Genomic DNA, 19,151 nt, shown 5'->3' with positions numbered 1-19,151 from the left:
AAAAAAGGGGGGATTTTTTAAATGAGTGAATGTCTTTTTATGTGCCAGGTTGTCCAGACTGTCGGGCCCCAGTCAGAGGAGAGTTCAGGGGCCCGAGGGTCCAGCTAACTCAGAGTTGATGCAGCAGTATGTGGACTACATGATCCTCGACCCCTCCCAATCCTCCGTCCACATGCAGACGCCGCTGCTGGACCCTTACACCTACCACCAGGTGAGAATGACAAGGACACAAATACTGATGGACCATTTGTTGCCGACTTTTCATTATTAAATAATGCTGATATTAAATGTGATTCAGTACAGCTGATGGTTTAAGACTGCTGCTCTGATTAGATTCAGTGCATCTTTGTCCAAAATGTGTTAAATTATAAACTAACCGACTAAATGGATAGACATTAAAACAATATCAGGAACAAAAATGACCTCAAAAGTAAAGTCTCAGTCACTTCCTGTCTGATTTTGACAGAAACATGTCTTAATGTTGCGCAGTTTGAATACAGGAAAAGACATTGAAAGTTTACCTGATTACATTTTTAATATGCAGATGTGAAAACAGTATTTGAATGCCTTTGTAGTGGTTCCCAACCTGAGGTTGGACCCCCCCCCCCCCCCCCCCCCCCAGAGGGGTCACAGGATCAATCTGAGGGTCTGACAGATAAATAAATATATAAATAAATAAATAAATAAAAGAACAACTATCACACCTTCTGCACAAATTATTAAATGTTACTCACAAATATGGCAACTGCATCCAAAGTTTAGCCTTTTATCGTAAAACATTGCCTCAAATTCAGACTATTAAATCATTCCTCAAGCACAATAAATTATTTACATTTTATAAATAAAAACCTTTCATACATGTATTTATTCAAAATGTTGCAAATTAGACAAAGTAAGATAAACTTTGTCAAAAGCTTCCTAGAGGATTTTGAATTTTAAGATCATTTTCCTCAGAAAACTGGTCTTTGTTTTGCTAAAATTGGCTTTTAAAAAGGTTTTAAACAACTTAAATCAAATAAACCTGCCGCTATCATGAATGTAGACGTGACTATGACACCGAACGGAGCTTTTTACTCAGCAGTAAACAGCAGAGGAAGAAACTAATTGCTAAAGAAAGTGGAGCATTTAGCAGCTAAAGAGACTTGGTGGTGACCAAAACCAGAGCTAAAAGTTGAGTTGGACTTGGAAAAATCAGGCGGACACAAACACAGCTCCAATGGTCTGATCATGTTGCTCTGTGTCTGCTGGATGTGGAAGTAGTCACCTGTTTGCTAACACTTCACCTTGAACAGCTTTATAAAATCATAAAATGTGTGTCATTCATCCCCTAGTGGCTAAAATGTCTGTTGTATATGTCGTGTGTTGCAGCAGCAGTACGGCTACCAGGAGCAGGAGGAGCGCTCCCTCAACTCTCTGGACGATAATCCAGCCTTTCCGCTCCTCGCCTCCCCTGCTCGCTCCAGATCCCGAGGAAGCTCTCTGGACAGAGACCGCCAGCTTCTCCAGGACCTGGTTTCCTTTTACCTCACCTCCCCTTCTTCCTCCTCCTCCTCCTCCTCTTCTTCCTCCTCCTCCTCTTCCTCTCCTGTGCAGTCCTTCTCCCGCCACAGAGCGGCGGCAGCAGCAGCAGCAGCAGCAGGATTTCCCTCTTCACTGTCCTCCTCCTCATCTTCCTCCTCCTCCTCCTCCTCCTCCTCCTTCTTCCCGGAGCTGGACTTCCCCCTGGACTATGGTGAGGACTACATTTCCCAGGTGGCCCAGCTCAGTAAGCAGCAGCAGCAGCAGCAGCAGCAGCAGGAGCAGGCGGAGAAGAAGGAGCAGGAAGAGTACGACGCCCTGTCAGGACTGGATGGTGAGAGAGAAAATAAAGATGTGCAAACAGAAATTCTTACGTGTTACTGTGCTTTTACATTAATATAAAATAATGATCAAATTAATGTCACATTATCCAAGCAACTATGTGGAAGGAGAGTTTGGCTCTAACTACAAGTTTGTGTTTACAAAGGAAGGAAAGAGAAAAGAAAAATAGTCACAAAAGGAAGAAGGTTTTGATGGATTTTTTTCAATTCACTACGCTGGCGATAAAAGATTTTCACCCGACAACAGACTTATTTATTACATGTTGAATATAAAATCTGAGTCTTCTAAATTATGTCATTGATTTCAGCTGTCAGATATCTGCAGTCGAGCAGAGAGGAAGAAATGAAAAAGTGAGCAAGGGTGAAAAGTAGTGAAGGAATTAGAAGAGTTCTCCTTTCACAAGCTACCCAGCCGCATATAAACATATATATGTGTCATTAGCCACAGTTACCAGCTGCAATAATAAAGTTATGAATATATTAATGCACCAATATTAAATTATACATTATTCTGAAATAGGCCATTCTATATAACAACTACTTTTCCGTAGGTACTTTAAATAAATGTTGATGCTAATACTTCAGGTAGTGTAAATGCAGGACTACCACAGGTGTCATTTACAGGTGTCCCCGCCACTTTTTGAAATTGCTGATTTTGTCCCCATCCCTTTTTGAAAGCATTTGTCAAAAATGTTCTGAAAATACCTTGCACCAACAAAAGTAACTAATGAAAATGCTTTGAGAAAGGTTTATTTGCATAATAACAAAACACGCAATGCAATTTAAATATAGAAGAAACAAATGTCCAAAAAAAGTAACTTAAGCTAAAAAAATAAAAACCCAATCAGCTGATTACTGTAATATGTTTTATTTTTCTATTTATGAATTGTCACCTGCCAGCTGAACATTTCCACCATAAACTGGATCAGAAGATGTCTCCAGAATGCAGGAAATTAAGTGTTTAATGCTCCAATTTTCTGGGAGAGGAGACCAAATATATCACACATATATCAGCATTTCAGATTTCCTCAAAATAGTGTTAAACATCTTCTGGTTTTCTTCTCGCGCATCATCACTTCTGGTGATCAAAGTGCATCATCACACCCCTAATCTGAGCCCGTATGTCCCAAACACTTTTCAACACAAAGGACTGCTACTTCTTCCACTACTTCAAACATGTTTATCACATGTTAAATGCAAAAATCTGGAGTAGTGGAGTAAGAAGCCTCAGTATTTCCCTCTGATGGAGGAAGTCTCAAAAAATGGGAAGTAAAGTTCAGCCAGGATTTCTGAGCTCTGCATCTGTCTGTTTTTTACAGAGCGCTCTCTGCAGAGGTTGGCTCTGCTGCTCGACCACTACGGCCTCGACGTGAAGGATTTGTCCCCCGAGCAGAAAGACAACCTGCCGGCCGCCCTGAAGCAGCTCCAGCTGGAGAGCTCCTACGCCCACAAACAGACCAAAGGTTCGGTCTGCTCAGACGACAACGTCATCTGCTCATCTCTCGCTTGTTGCTGCTGCTGTTCAAGCAGAATACTGACACCTCAGTTAATAATAATCTGCCCTTTGTTTAATCCACTGTATATATATTTAGTTTATTTTATCTCACATGCACAAATTCAAGAAGCATAATTAAAGCGACTAAAATGGCCTAAAAATCTGCTGGTTTTTGTCTGTTGGTGTGAAAATGTGACAAATGTTAAGTTCAGTTAAATTTAATATAAATAACGGACTGATCCCGCTCTGTACCCAGGCCACAGCTGATTAAGTATTGTGTCTAAATACATTTAAGTCTCTTTTGTTGTTTGTGTTATTGATGATTATATTGTGTATTTGTTTACTATTCAGATAAATATGGAAACAATGCTGCCACAGGAAAAAAGGTGAGCATGTTACTTTTAACCACAAACATTTTTAACACTTCTTTATCAACAATAGTTTATTTGCAGGGGGGTATGTTTTTGACTGGTAGAAAATTTATTTAGACTATTTAGGAATTCAAATTTAATGTCCAGGTTTAAAAACAAGAAAAAAAAAACTCTTGAATCAAAAAGATAAATATGAAATGTACAGGTTGCAAAGTGAAAATATGTTCAGGTGTTAATTAAAGTTCAAGACAAGATTTGATTTATTCAGCCATGCTGAATATAAAATAAATACCAATAAAATAAAACCATATAAGTAGTAGAGAATCTGTTTAGCAGACCACCAGTCATATTGTGCTTTTTTGCTTTTTCCCTCTCCTTTATTGAGTCATATATCTTTTTTGTGTATGTAACAGGTTTCAGCAGAAAACTCTGCTCTGAACTGCCTGAAAACAGCTCGTTTGTAGTCCAGCCGCTTCCCTTTGATCACTGTGACGTCACAGCCTAGCGGCTAGTCAGACACGCCCTCAAAACCACCGGTGGAAAAACACACTGAGCTGCAGCACACAGCTCTCCTCTCCCTTCCAAACACTAGCTACCCTGCAGGCAGTCAGTGGACAGAAAGTTGTTACTGTGATGTAGAGACAGAGCTCAGCTAAAACTTTGTGGATGAAAGATACCACTTTAATTATTTTAGTTTGTACTGTTCACGTCGATTTTATCTAAGCAAAGGAGTAGGTTACTTTATTAAGTGATCATTTAGTGCAAAAAAGTTAACAAATCCATATGTCCTGTTTTGTCTGATCAACAGTCCAAAGATACTGAGATACTATCATACAAGACCAGGAAATATTCAGAGAAGCTAGTATCACTGCTTTATTTATTTATTTAGCTTTTTTTTTTTACTTTGAAATATAATTAATTAAAGTATTAATAAATATGTTAGTACAAATTATTATTGTTTGTCAAAATTGTTGCAGATAAATGTTCTCGTTTCAGATTATTGGTTGGTTTCTGGAGAAATAATGAAGCTGCCATTTACACTGGTGATCAATACTTGGTGTACTGAAGCTTCCCAAAATGTTATTAGACTGAAAAAGGCAACGTTTATGTACTCGATACATTAACAAGTTGAAATGCAGTGGTACAGTAAAGCACTTAAGAGAACATAGGCACAAAAAACCCCATGCTTGTTTTTTTCTCTCTCTTATGTCTTTGTTAATCTTTATCCATCAGATCACAGAGGGTTCGATGGCTTATAAGATGGTCCCCGAGGCTCCAACCTCCACCGTCAAAGCACCCAAACCAGAAGAAGGCCAGAAAGACACGACTCCCGCTTTAGCAGCCAACCAGGAACAACTGAGGCCTAACGAACCGGCGGCCAAGGCAGAGGAGTACGGCTACATCGTCACCAATCAGAGGTACAGTAGGCGTATTTCCTCCATGTGGTTCGACCAATCAGGACGACTGGATGTGTTTGAGTGAATGAATGTGTCGAGTTGTGGAGGTTTTTCTACCGTTTTCATGTTTGGACTGGAGTTTGTGTGTGGACGGAAAATTAAAGGCATCAGAAGACGAACTATTCACTAACTATTCAGCAGAAAAAATTACTGCGAAAGTAACAAACAAATAAACAAGGAAAGAAAGAAAGAAAGTAACAAACAAATAAACAAGGAAAGAAAGAAAGAAAGAAAAAAGAAAGAAGAAAGAAAGAAAGTAACAAATAAATAAACAAGGAAAGAAAGAAAGAATGAAAGAAAGGAAGAAAGAAAGACAAAAAGGAAGAAAAAAGATAAAGAAAGGAAGAAACACAGAAAGAAAGTAACAAACAAATAAACAAGGAAAGAAAGAAAGAAAGAAAGGAAGGAAGAAAAAAGATAGAAAGAAAGAAAAAAGAAAGAAAGGAAGAAACAGAAAGAAATTAACAAACAAATAAACAAGAAAAGAAAGAAAGACAGAAGAAACACACAAAGAAAGTAACAAACAAATAAACAAGGAAAGAAAGAAAGAAAGAAACACACAAAGAAAGTAACAAACAAATAAACAAGGAAAGAAAGAAAGAAAGAAAGGAAGAAACACAGAAAGAAAGTAACAACAAATAAACAAGGAAAGAAAGAAAGAAAGAAGAAAGAAAGGAAGGAAGAAAAAAGATAGAAAGAAGAAAAGAAAGAAAGGAAGAAACAGAAAGAAATTAACAAACAAATAAACAAGAAAAAAGAAAGAAAGACAGAAAGAAACACACAAAGAAAGTAACAAACAAATAAACAAGGAAAGAAAGAAAAAAAGAAACACACAAAGAAAGTAACAAACAAATAAACAAGGAAAGAAAGAAAGAAAGAAAGAAAGAAAGAAAGAAACACACAAAGAAAGTAACAAACAAATAAACAAGGAAAGAAGAAAGAAAGAAAGAAGAAAAAGAAATAAAGAAAGACAAAAAGAAAGAAAGAAAGTAACAAACAAATAAACAAGGAAGAAGAAAGAAAGAAAGAAAGAAAGTAACAAACAAATAAACAAGGAAAGAAAGAAAGAAAAAGAAAGAAAAAAAGAAAGAAAGTAACAAACAAATAAACAAGGAAAGAAAGAAAGAAAGAAAGAAAGTAACAAACAAATAAACAAGGAAAGAAAGAAGAAGAAAGAAAGAAATAAACACAGAAAGAAAGTAACAAACAAATAAACAAGGAAAGAAGAAAGATAGAAAGAAAGAAACACAGAAAGAAAGTAACAAACAAATAAACAAGGAAAGAAAGAAAGAAAGAAAGAAAAAGAAAGAAAGAAAGAAAGAAGAAAGAAAGTAACAAACAAATAAACAAGGAAAGAAAGAAAGAAACACAGAAAGAAAGTAACAAACAAATAAACAAGGAAAGAAAGAAAGATAGAAAGAAAGAAACACAGAAAGAAAGTAACAAACAAATAAACAAGGAAAGAAAGAAAGAAAGAAAGAAAGAAAGAAAGAAAGAAAGAAAGAAAGTAACAAACAAATAACAAGGAAAGAAAGAAAGAAACACAGAAAGAAAGTAACAAACAAATAAACAAGGAAAGAAAGAAAGATAGAAAGAAAGAAACACAGAAGAAGTAACAAACAAATAAACAAGGAAAGAAAGAAAGAAAGAAAGAAAGAAAGAAAGAAGAAAGAAAGTAACAAACAAATAAACAAGGAAAGAAAGAAAGAAACACAGAAAGAAAGTAACAAACAAATAAACAAGGAAAGAAGAAAGATAGAAAGAAGAAACACAGAAAGAAAGTAACAAACAAATAAACAAGGAAGAAAGAAAGAAAGAAAGAAAGAAAGAAGAAAGAAAGAAAGAAAAAAGAAAAAAAAGTAACAAACAAATAAACAGGAAAGAAAGAAAGAAACACAGAAAGAAAGTAACAAACAAATAAACAAGGAAAGAAAGAAAGAAACACAGAAAGAAAGTAACAAACAAATAAACAAGGAAAGAAAGAAAGAAAGAAAGAAGAAAGAAAGAAAGAAAGAAAGAAAGAAAGAAAGAAAGAAAGAAAGAAAGAAAGAAGACCGATAAAAAAAAGGTGGGAGAAACAGAACAACAGCAGAAAGACTGAAAGTAGGAAAGAAGAAAATAAAGTGAAAGAAACAAAGTTAAGATGCAACAAAATGTAAAAGGAGGAAGGAAAGAATGACGGAGAGAAGGAAATGAGGAAAGACAGTTAAAGAAAAAGAAGTAAAAGTAAGGACATACAGAAGGAGGACAGAACGAGAGAAAAAGAAAAGTAAACAAAGGGAATGAAAGGAAGATATGATGAGAGCAAAGGGGAAGGACAGCAGGAAAGAGAGAAAGTAAAAGGAATTAAATAAGAAAAGAGTAAAGTAAAATATAGGAATCAAAGAAAGATTTATTTATTTTTATTTATGTAATTGCTTTTTGGAATTTTTTGGTCACTCAGTTAAAGTTAAAGATCAGGAAGGAAAGAAGAAAAAGTAAGGAAGGTAAATGAACAGCTGAAGGAAGAAACAGAGAAGAGTAGAAACTGATGGAAGAAAAGTAATAAGAGAAGGAAGTGAGAGAAACCAGGTGTGTGTGTGTGTGTGTGTGTGTGTGTGTGTGTGTGTGTGTGTGTGTGTGTGTGTGTGTGTGTGTGTGTGTGTGTGTGTGTGTGTGTGTGTGTGTGTGTGTGTGTGTGTGTGTGTGTCTGTGTGTGTGTGTATGTGTATGTGTGTGTATGTGTGTGTGTGTGTGTGCGTGTCTGTGTGTCTGTGTGTGTGTGTGTCTGTGTGTGTGTGTGTATGTGTGTGTGTGTGTGTCTGTGTGTGTGTGTCTGTGTGTGTGTGTGTCTGTGTGTGTGTGTGTGTGTGTGTGTGTGTGTCTGTGTGTGTGTGTGTGTGTGTGTGTGTGTGTGTGTCTGTGTGTGTGTGTGTGTGTGTGTGTGTGTGTGTCTGTGTGTGTGTGTGTGTGTGTGTGTGTGTGTGTGTGTGTGTGTGTGTGTGTCTGTGTGTGTGTGTGTGTGTGTCTGTGTGTGTGTGTGTGTGTGTGTGTGTGTGTGTGTGTGTGTGTGTTTGTGTGTGTGTGTGTGTGTTTGTGTGTGTGTGTCTGTGTGTGTGTGTGTGTGTGTGTGTGTGTGTGTGTGTGTGTGTGTGTGTGTGTCTGTGTGTGTGTGTGTGTGTGTGTCTGTGTGTGTGTGTGTGTGTGTGTGTGTGTGTGTGTATGTGTGTGTGTATGTCTCTGTGTGTGTGTGTCTCTGTGTGTGTGTGTGTGTGTGTGTGTGTGTGTGTGTGTGTGTGTGTATGTACGTGTGTGTTTGTGTGTGTGAATGTGTGCGTTTTGTCACCGCAGCCCCCTCAGTCTGAACGACGGGGTGCGTCTGTTGGAGCGTCTGTCAGAGAGGATCGGCCTCTCCACCGGCGCCTTCATCAACATCAGGTAGGACCGAGGACGCCGGCGGCCCTGAACCCTCACTAACATATGTGAAACACCTCCGATGCCTCTGGAGCCTCCTGAGCACGTTTGGTGGATCCCTGACTTTTATTTCATGGGGTTAACCTAAATCTTTGGCCCTGACGCTGAGACATAAAAGCGTGTGGAGCTGAGCAGCATGGTGCTGGTTTCTGCATGATTTTATTCTGCTTACCTTTTCCCTGCTTGGACTAACCTTTGCACCTGACACTGACCCCTGACTTTTGACCTAAAACTTTCTCCACCTTATCAAGTTGTTTTGGTCTGAAAGTCTTTATTCAAGTCCTCATAGCTCCCATAAAGTGGCTGCTAGTCGTCCACACAGAGTAAGAATAAATAAATAATCTAAAAATACAAGTCATGTTTGTGTGAAGAGGAAAAGAAAAGAGTTCAAATCCCACATTATCAAACTGAAAGAAAATAGGGGATCTGATTTTACAAGTAAAATATTGTGTTTTTAATTCTATTATATCATTAAGTTATTTTATATTAGATTATTATATCAATATATTATTTTATTTTATATTATTATATCATTGTGTTCTTTTATTATATAATAAATATGTAATTACGTTGGTAAAAACATAATATTATGTTAATGTATATATATAATCATACAAAAACTGCCAAAAAGAAAAGAAAAAATATGAAAAACAAGAAGTGAATAAATAACTTGATGTGATTAATAATAGTCTTTATGGAGCCGACGTAAATTACAATTAACTGCAATCAATTTCCATTAAATTCAGACGTAAAAAAAAAAAAAGAAGATCATTGTGAAGCTAAAAAATGTAAACAATAATCCTAAAATTACAGAACACACCAAGAATAAAAGATTATGAAAAACGTCCCAAACAATGAAAACTGAATCCTGAGATAAGGAATAAAAAATACTTTAGAATATCCATGAAACAAGTTGATTTGAAGTAAGAACACTGAAATATTGTTGTTGCTCTGACAGATGTTTTCACCTGTCACAAGACAATAAAACGGAATGAAACCACTTAATTACAGAAAAAACAATGCGTTGCTAAGATGAGGTGGAGATTTTTGCAGTGAAGAAACCAGAATAAAACATCTGCTGATGAAGCTGGGTCTAGTTCCGCTTCACTGTTCATGTTTAATATTTCAGTTATTCATCCAGAGTTATAAAAACACAGCCGAACAAGTTTAAAACACAATATGTTTGAATACATGAAGCAGAAAGCCAGAGTTTTCTCTGTAAAACCACAGGTAGAGGAAGTATTTAGATCCTTTACTCAAGTAAAAGTACTAACACCACAAAATGCACCAAAATATGTGAAACTCCTGCATTGAAATTGCTTTTTTAAGTAAAAGCATTTACACTAGACTTAAAGTATTCCAAGTTAAAGTATTTAATGCTTAAAATTAAAAATAAAAACTATTAAAGATAAATTTAAATAATTTACAGCAAACATTTGAGAAGCTGGATGCCAATTAATTTTCTGTCAATCGACTAATCGTTTCAGCTGCATGTGTAGTTTAATCCAAAAGAAAGCGCCACATATTAAAAGCTCTTCATATGTTTGGATGTACATATATTTATATTTATTAAAAATGGCTTCATTTGTTAAGCTAATAACAAAAGCTGTAAACTAAATAGAAAAAGAACAATATTGACAGTTTAGAGTAGAAGTACAAAGTGGCATGAAAAGAATATGCTCAAGTAAAGTACAAGTACCTCAGATGTGTACTTAAGTACACTACTTGAGTACTGAGTTCGGCTTTGGATCTGCTCTTGTGTTTCCTGCAGCGTGGTCGGACCTGCGATCACCTTCAGGATCAGACCGAACTCCAAGAACCTGACGGCTGGAGATGTGGCAGAGAAGGCGGGTACGTCACCTGGTGGTTTATCGATTTCAACAGTTAAAAAACAGACACAGCAGGAACACAATACTTCAAATACTACCCACACATAGTCCTTCAAGTACTCCAGGTTTGGGAGCTGAAATATGCACGTGTCAGTGTGTTTTTCAATGTTTTATTTTTGCAGTTGCAGAGAAGAACTTTCTGGAGTCTGAGACGGGCCTGAAGGTGCTGCAGGGCGGTGTCGGAGAGGTGGGTGCGCTTGTGTTTGATACCTGAGGCGTGCAAGGAAGAAGAAGTGAGAGAAGGAGAAAGGCAGCAGAGAGGGTTTAGCGTGAAAGCTGCAGGAGCAGTGAGGGATAAAGACCAAATTAGATCCAGTTGTGACGGGGATGAGCGGAGGGATGAAGGTTAGAGAGGAGGAAATGAGGGCGCAGACTCTACTCTCTTTGTGTGTGTGTGTAGTAGTAGTAGTAGTAGTATTGTAATATTGATGTAGCTGGTAAAAGTAGCAAAAGTCTACCACAGTATAGAAATACTTAAGCACAATTCCTGCATTCAAAAGTAAAAGTACTCAAAGATGCAGGATGGCCCATTTTTAGAATAATATATTATACTATTGGATTGTAATTATAGTAGTAGTTAGTAGTAGAAGTGGCTACCCCTGCTGCTACTATTACTATGTCAGTGGTGGTAGAAGTACTTATATCTCAGTATAAGCTACAATGTAAAAGTAGTGTAGAAATACTCAAGTTACCAAATAAACAAAGTGGAGTATAATATGTGCCTCTAAAATGTAGTGGAGTAAAAGTATAAAGTGGAAAAACTCAATTAAAGTACAGGTACTTCAAAACTGTACTTGAGTAAATGTACTAATTTACTCTCCATCATTTTTGAAAAAGATGATAATCTGGAAAAGCATCTTTCAAAAAACTTCAGAGCAGTTTTTTTTAACACACTTTTATTTTGAAAGTCAGTCCTGGAAGTCCAGTTGGTTTGAATTTATTTTAACTTGACAGTCTTGATTTTTCCGGAGCCCCATGTGAGTTTAGCAGGACGTCAGGAAAGTTGCTCCGCATCGTGTGTTTGGTGAGTGAAAACAGAAAAATCAGCTCATTAACACTTTATTATTATTATTGTTAAAGTAGTTTATCTATCGAGCAGTAAAGTTGAGTGAACACTTTATGCTCATTGATCACGTGTGTCACACAGTAGCCTTATAAAGATGATTTAATAACATGTTGATAGAGATCTATATGCACTTTCAATTCTTCATCTCTATATAATGTTGCAGCACTATCAGGGTGTCTGAACACTTAATAACATGTTTATAGTGACATTAATGTACTTTTTATTATCTATGGTCTGGATCATAATCTTAATAACAATATATTCCCTTGTGTACTCATTGGCCAGTTAATAAGATGTTTTATCATGTAATATTTTTGTACTTAAACTCATTTATGTCACTTATTATATTACGTATATAATGCCCCTGTAATATTCCTACAGTATAAGGATGTATCATCTCTACAGTCAGTTTAAAGTGACATTTGTGTTCTTTATACCACTTAATGTATTTGTTTAATATTTCTAAAATATATGTCTTATAGTACAATGAAGTATTTCCCTGATTAATGTTATATTTTATCATCATATCTGTAGGCCTGTAATGCTATTATATATATTGAATTGTAATGCACGTGTAGCTGTGAGTGAGTTTTACTGCAGTTTTACTGTATTTTTCCGTGTATTACCTGAGCACAGAAGCATGAATACTTTATATCGTAAGGTTTCTGCAACTCTTGTCTGTTGTCTGACAACTTTTTCTGACATGCTTAAGGAACTTTTCAGCTGTTGTGCGGCCTCTTTAAATGATTTATTCTTGCATTATAAGCAGCGATGCGGCTTGTAGTACCACGAATTAAAGTAAGGAGAAGAGGTTCTTCTAAAAAGCCTAAAGCAGTGAACCTCTTTAAATCCACTTGTGTCCTCCAGCCACATGTAGCCGGTCATCCATTTTCTTTTTTTCTCTTCTGTTTCACACACTGAAGCCCACTGGGGCCCCTTCATAATAGCAGGTGAAGTAGCCTTTCTACCCCCCTGAGCTCAAACTTTAATGTGTTTCAGACACCACACACACACACACTGAGAGAGAGAGAGCGCCTCACATTCCTGAGGCCCACAGGGAGGAAGGAAGGAGGAGGTCAGGAAGGTCAAGAGAGACAATTCATCCAGGGGGAAAGAGGGAGGGGAAGAAAAGAGAATGGAGGGAGGAAGAAAGGAAAAAGGATGATGAAAAGGAGGGGGAGAGACAGTCGGGGAGTGACAAGGGGAACAAAGAAGATAAAAGGATGGAGGAGAGGAGGGAAGGAGAGGAGGGAAGACGAAAGTAAGGTAGGCAAGAGGGGGAGACTGCTTTCGCTGTTCCTTGATCTTCAAGAGGTTAAGGAAATATGTGGAGGAGAAATCATGGGAGAATCTGACTGTACTTACACTAGACTTTAAAAAATAACATCTTTATTTGCAACACAAGGAAGATACACCGATCAGCCATCGCCTGGAAGCACTGAAGCCCGTCTCCTTAGCATTTAGAGAACTCGACCAGCTCTTATCACAGCTGCCACCTGATACCGATCATTTCACTCAGTTAGGAACCTTCCTAAACAAAAAAAAAGACCACAGCCCAGGTCTTACAAAAAAACCCCACAGGTGAAATAGTGAGAAACCACATTGACATTTATAACATGCGAAATGTGTTTCACAGAGGATATTAGCCTATATGTGACATTGTTGTTTTCACGTGCAAAACATGAACAAAACCATGTGTGCTGTTATGATGTAAATTTATCAAATACGTAACTTTTACATGCTAAATAAATAACTACGTAGCTACAGTACATATACAACCATACATTTCTATTTACAAATAAAGAAATAAAATAGAATAAACAAAAAAGTCACGAATGAAGCAAACCTTAATGCAAGAAATCATTTTTTAACCTCAACAGCTGCTCTAAATCCTAATGAAGGTGGTTTAACCTAAAAAAAAAAGACCCACACACACACTGTAGTCCTGCATGTTGCAGCACTGAGGCACATTTTTGTCCCAGGTTCCCGCTGAGATGGATGGGAAGACATTAAAGAAGAAACACCTCCTCCTCCTCCTGCTCACACTTTCTTTTATTCAGCTGTCCACCTCGTTAGCTAACTGGGTGCACAGAAAGCAGATTCATTTTCTTTCCTGCTCCACAGAGGAATGATGGGAAAGCGCTGCCCGTGGCGACCCGAGTCCAGCCCGGCTCCCGCGTGGTGTTCTCCACGCTGGTGGCCATGGCCTGCATTGGCGGCATCCTGGTGGCGGCCATGACCATCGCCTGCCTGCGCCACCACGCCCACCGGCTGGCAGCGAAGAAGCTGGGTCTGGGACCAGAGGGGGGCAGCTTCAGCCACCAGGAGTACCAGGTGAGGAGAGAGAGAGAAGTTACAGCTCTTAAAAAGCACATTTAAATCAAACAATAAAGGACAAGTAATCATTTACTACATGTAATACACGATCATGGGGTTTAAAGGTCCAGTGTGTAATATTTAGGAGCATCCGTTAACAGAAATGCAATATAAAATCCATAACTATGTTTTCAGAGGTGTATAAAGACTTGATGAACCGTTAAGTTTTTATTACCTTAGAATGAGACATTTGTATCCACATACGTCCTCTTACATGGAAGTCCACATGTTGTGGCCCACAAGTAGCCCAAACGGAGCGTTGAATACGTACGAAGAAAAAGAAGTGTTAGTACTAGTAGTCGTCGTCGTCTGGTTTATTAGAGACGACAGAGCAGTATATAAATATCTAAGAAGGCTTTGCCAGAGGTTCTCTCTATTATATAAAGATATTAAAAGAGGACCACGACAGTTTTCACAGCCTTTTTGTTGTTGGATTTAGAAATTAAAATGAAATAAGACATTGTAGATGCCTGCGTGTTGTTTAAACGCTCTGATAATGCTAATCCAACACATCTTTGTAGTGGCGTCCATGTTGATTCCACATTCAGACTTAAGAGCACTTGAACACACCCTGAAGTCTGAAGAACGACTTCACAACTCGGGAAATGGGACCATCTGAGGAGCACGTGAATGCACCGTGGGCCACTGGTTGCAGTTCATAACCCTCACCTCTAGATGTCGCTAAAACGTACACACTGAACCTTTAAGAGCTGTCAGATTGGAGATTAACTAAATACAGTGAACGTCTCTGCAGGGTTAGGCGTTATAAATTTTATTTATTTGACTTTTCGTTTGTTACAATGCCTAAAATATAATGTGTGTGCGGAAGTAACATAGATGACACACTGCAAAGCTGACATATATCAGAGACTAGTTGGTGAACATAGTGGAGCATTTAGCAGCTGAAGAGCCAGATATTTACCTCAGGAGGTGGTAGAGATCAAAATAATAAGATATTATTATATTATTATTATATTGCATTCATGAGGTAGACACAGAAACAACTCCAAACTACTGCTAATATGAATGTTATAAGGTGATAATGTGTCAGCTTGTGGAAATGCTCCCAAATAGCTTTAAAATGAGTCTGTGCAGGTTTAAAGAACATTATAAAAACGCAATATTTAAAATAATGTTATTAAAATAAACACAACAAAAGACATTAAATAAGTATAAAACATATAAAAAGCTCTGTGAAAAACCCAGAAACTAAATAAAGCAGTGTAACAACACGATACATACATAACTGGCTCACCAGGACCTGTGTCGCCAGCACATGGCCTCCAAAGGAGCCTTCGGACGCATGGAAGCCGCTGCCCTCGGCGCCGTGGGAGGTGCGAGCGGAGGAGGAGGAGGAGGAGGAGGAGGAGGAGGAGGAGGAGGAGGAGGAGGAGGAGGTGGAGGTGGTGGTGGTGGAGGAGGAGGGGGTGCTGGTGTCGGGGGAGGAGAGCAGGAGCAGCGGGAGGAGGAGGTGCAGACTCGAGGGTGAGCAGCGTGTCGTCCCAGTTCAGCGACGGAGCCCAGCCCAGTCCGAGCTCCCACAGCAGCACGCCGTCATGGTGCGAGGAGCCGGCGCAGGCCAACATGGACATCTCCACCGGTCACATGATACTGGTCAGTGCCACGCAGCGTGTGTTTGTCATGTGATCACTCTGAGGAGGCGCTGACTGATGTTTCAGGTCTAAAGATGTCCGGAGGATAGAAGGCTGAAAAACTATTTCACAAACACAATTTAAATTTAGTTTTTCTGTTGAATTACTAAATAATTGTACCTCCACAGTAAATACTGAAGACATACGCAGCCTGTAACAACACATTTACAAACACATTCACTATTTCAACCAAATTCAAGCAGAGTTTTATTATGTTTTACCTCTTTTGAGCTGCAAATCACTAAATCAACGCTAACTGGATTCCTTAAGAAAATATTTAGGACCAGTTCACCCGGACTGCTCATTTATTCATGCAGTAGTGCAAACAATTTAAGGATTAACCGTGTTTTAAAGTTCATTCTTGACCTTGGAAACAGTAGTGTGTTCAATCTATCAAAGTCAAACATGAAAAATTACCATGAAAATGTCCTTTTCTACTTTTACAAACAAGCTCAAATCAGCAAGTAGTTCAAATTTCTAAAGTCTGATTTAAAAGTCGATTTTACTTTCAGTTTTGGGAGACTGGACAGATAATTGGCTTTAAAATGTTTAAGGGGAATTCATGAGAAATTGACCTTCAAAGATGGACAAAATATTTATATGAATATTGAAAATGTTAAAATGTTTTGTTTCTTTTCTTTTGTTGTTGTTCTGACTTTCAAAAGAAAGTCTAATGTAGTTTAAGTTTCAAACACCTTTTACCTGCTGAGAAATGTGCAGCAGGAGAGGAACTTTAGAAAGAAAGAACTTTATACAATATATAAGTTTTTAACAAGTTTACAAAGTGCTCAACAAATAGATAGTTTGTATTCATTTGTATTACAAACAGCAGTCTTAGGAATATTTTTACAGCAGCAGTGGCTTGCTAACACCCCTCAGGCCTACATGGAGGACCACCTGAGGAACAAGGACCGTCTGATGAAGGAGTGGGAGGCTCTGTGCTCCTACCAGGCCGAGCCCAGCGCCGTCTCTGTGGCTCAGAGCGACGCCAACGCCAAGAAGAACCGCTGCCCCGACTCCGTGCCCTGTGAGTCCCAACAGCTGCTTCGCTTCCAGTCCCACCGATGATTGATTTAAAACCTTTTAACAGCATGTCACACGTCAGATCCCAGATTTTCAGGGCCGACTTTAGGGAGAAATGTGTCTAAAATGATGCACGAGACATCTAGAATATCAATGAAGCACAAATTTATGTGTTATGAAGTCAGACGGGCTGGAATAGGATGATTTTAACGACCTTAAAGCTTCTTGAGGGAAAATAAAAGGGGGCATGTTAAATAAATAAAGGAGTTAAATGTCACTGTTGTCCTTCAGATGACCACTCGAGGGTGAAGCTGAAGGCGGAGGTCAACCCGTCACGCTCTGACTACATCAACGCCAGCACCATAGTAAGTCTGTGGTGGTCACCATGGTAACCACATTATTCCTCTGGGAGAGCTCATGTTTGACCCGCTGTTGTTGAAGAAACGTGATCCGCGGGAGGGGAATTAAAGCCCTTCTTGTTTTTGTTTGGTGAGTTTATCTCGTCATCCATCCACTCCCAATCAGTCAATCAGAGATCAGTATGCCTCCCACAAAATAAAATAACCTGATCCACCAAGTAACGTTTGAAACGAGACACTGCCGGTGATGAGAAAGGGTCAAATGTTTCCCAGTAAATTATGGATTATGAGCTGAAGTTCTGCACAGCATTAAGTTTTAGTATCATGACTCTCAAAACCTGAAAACCAAGATTAGTGTTTTTGTTTTTGTAGGAGGCCTTAATATTTAAACAGTAAAATATATCAACCTGTTGACAACAGAAACCTGTACCTGCAGGTTGAAATATTCTTACTGCACTGACTTTAAGAAAATAAGACTATTAGGACTCTAATCCCAGACAAAATAAGGTGTTTTCTGCAGTGAAATAAATGTTATTTCTTTTCTGGGCCGAGATAAGATATCACACTGATCTGAAAGGACACCAGTTCAATTTAAAGAGCTAGAGTATCTTTCTCGTGCATGTCCTCCACACTTCCTGTGTCATGCATTAGCACCACAGCATCTTTAGCCAGGTCAATCTTCTCTTATTCCATTTAAAAGATTAATTTAGCCTCAATATGTCTCCAAACAATCTGATGCTCCTGGTAAACGCACTGAAAGCAGAAAGAATGCAGTCGCTGCCACCATCTTAGCTGGTTTCTCTGGTATCTGACAATTTGTGCTCAGCCCCGAGGCGACCTTTGACCCTGTATAACCTTTCATCCCCCCGCCCCCCTTCAGATTGAGCACGACCCCCGGATGCCTGCCTACATCGCCACCCAGGGCCCCCTGTCACACACCATCTCTGACTTCTGGCAGGTCAGTGAGACGCAGAATTAAACCTTCTAGTTTGTGCAGATAAATAAAGTAGTGCTACTGCGTACATGGAGGGGTGAATTCCAGTTATTGTTGTGCAGATGGTGTGGGAGAACGGCTGCACCGTGATTGTGATGATGACGGCCCTGGTGGAGGACGGAGACAAGCAGTGTGACCGCTACTGGCCTGATGAGGGCTCGTCCCTCTACCACATCTATGAGGTGAGGACAGTGTCAGAGTGGGAGAGAGCGAGCCAGGGAGGACGTTTCCGATCAGTTTTCAGCAGCTGTCATTTTTTACTGCTCTGCAGGTCAACTTGGTGTCGGAGCACATCTGGTGCAACGACTTCCTGGTGCGGAGCTTCTACCTGAAGAACGTGCAGACGCAGGAGACCAGGACACTCACGCAGTTCCACTTCCTCAGCTGGCCGGCACAGGGCATCCCCACCTCCACACGCCCCCTGCTGGACTTCCGCAGGTACTGACGCTACCTGTTTATCCACACTTTGACACTAAACGGAGAGACAACGTTATTAAACAGTGTAAAATTTAGCTGCATTACTGAGGTGTTTATGCATCGTAATATCAATAAATTAAGACACTGACAGCTGATTAGCCTGGGTCACATATGGACGCACGGAAAAGACCTCTGGGAAGCCCTTTAGCGTCATTCATGAAAGCTAAAAGCAGGTGTAGGATATAAAGAAGATAAGCCCTACACATCCAAAAATGGGATATGGGAAATGAGATTGGTCTTGACCAAACGTCCATACGATACGCTGTCAGTCATGATAAAAGGTCAAATGTTTCCCAGCAAATTTTAGATTTTGAGCTGAAGTTCTGCACAGCATGTAGTTTTAGCATCATGACTCTTAAACCCTCAAAAGTCGGAAGATTCAAACTAAGATTAGTGTATTTGTTTAAGTAGGAGAGGCCTTAATACTTAAACGTCCTATCAAACCTAAAGTGCTAAAAACCTTATTTCTTTTTTTTTTTTAATTAGGCTTTGTGCAGTAAGAATTTTTCAACCTGTTGGCTTCAGAAATCAACTTATTTCAAGACTTTTCTGAAAGCGAGTGTTTGTACCTGCAGGTTGAAATAATCTTACTGCACTGACTTTTAGAAATAAGACTTATAAAATAAATGAATAATAACTAAATGCTATTTCTATTCTGGGCCGAGCTAAGATATCACACT

At 38.8% G+C, this 19,151-nt stretch overlaps 1 protein-coding gene across 1 annotated transcript in view; it reads left to right on the top strand.

Annotated features, from left to right (window-relative positions):
* LOC119900352 (receptor-type tyrosine-protein phosphatase-like N) overlaps positions 1-19,151 on the top strand; it is a 51,181-nt gene that overhangs the window by 18,081 nt on the left and 13,949 nt on the right. The window contains exons 5-20 of the mRNA XM_038715215.1: positions 49-211; positions 1,369-1,852; positions 3,179-3,322; positions 3,706-3,740; positions 4,959-5,143; positions 8,513-8,599; positions 10,407-10,486; positions 10,647-10,711; positions 13,715-13,924; positions 15,225-15,363; positions 15,417-15,580; positions 16,498-16,645; positions 16,933-17,006; positions 17,881-17,958; positions 18,057-18,176; positions 18,266-18,432. Coding sequence (XP_038571143.1) covers positions 49-211; positions 1,369-1,852; positions 3,179-3,322; positions 3,706-3,740; positions 4,959-5,143; positions 8,513-8,599; positions 10,407-10,486; positions 10,647-10,711; positions 13,715-13,924; positions 15,225-15,363; positions 15,417-15,580; positions 16,498-16,645; positions 16,933-17,006; positions 17,881-17,958; positions 18,057-18,176; positions 18,266-18,432 — 2,343 coding nt within the window. The remainder of the gene's footprint in view (positions 1-48; positions 212-1,368; positions 1,853-3,178; positions 3,323-3,705; positions 3,741-4,958; positions 5,144-8,512; positions 8,600-10,406; positions 10,487-10,646; positions 10,712-13,714; positions 13,925-15,224; positions 15,364-15,416; positions 15,581-16,497; positions 16,646-16,932; positions 17,007-17,880; positions 17,959-18,056; positions 18,177-18,265; positions 18,433-19,151) is intronic.

This window comes from Micropterus salmoides, unplaced genomic scaffold, assembly GCF_014851395.1.
Source record: "Micropterus salmoides isolate LMB-PRFRI ecotype aquatic unplaced genomic scaffold, ASM1485139v1 Ms_hic_scaffold_1, whole genome shotgun sequence".
NCBI classification, from domain to species: Eukaryota; Metazoa; Chordata; class Actinopteri; order Centrarchiformes; family Centrarchidae; genus Micropterus; species Micropterus salmoides.
This window is presented reverse-complemented; position numbering and strand designations above follow the sequence as displayed.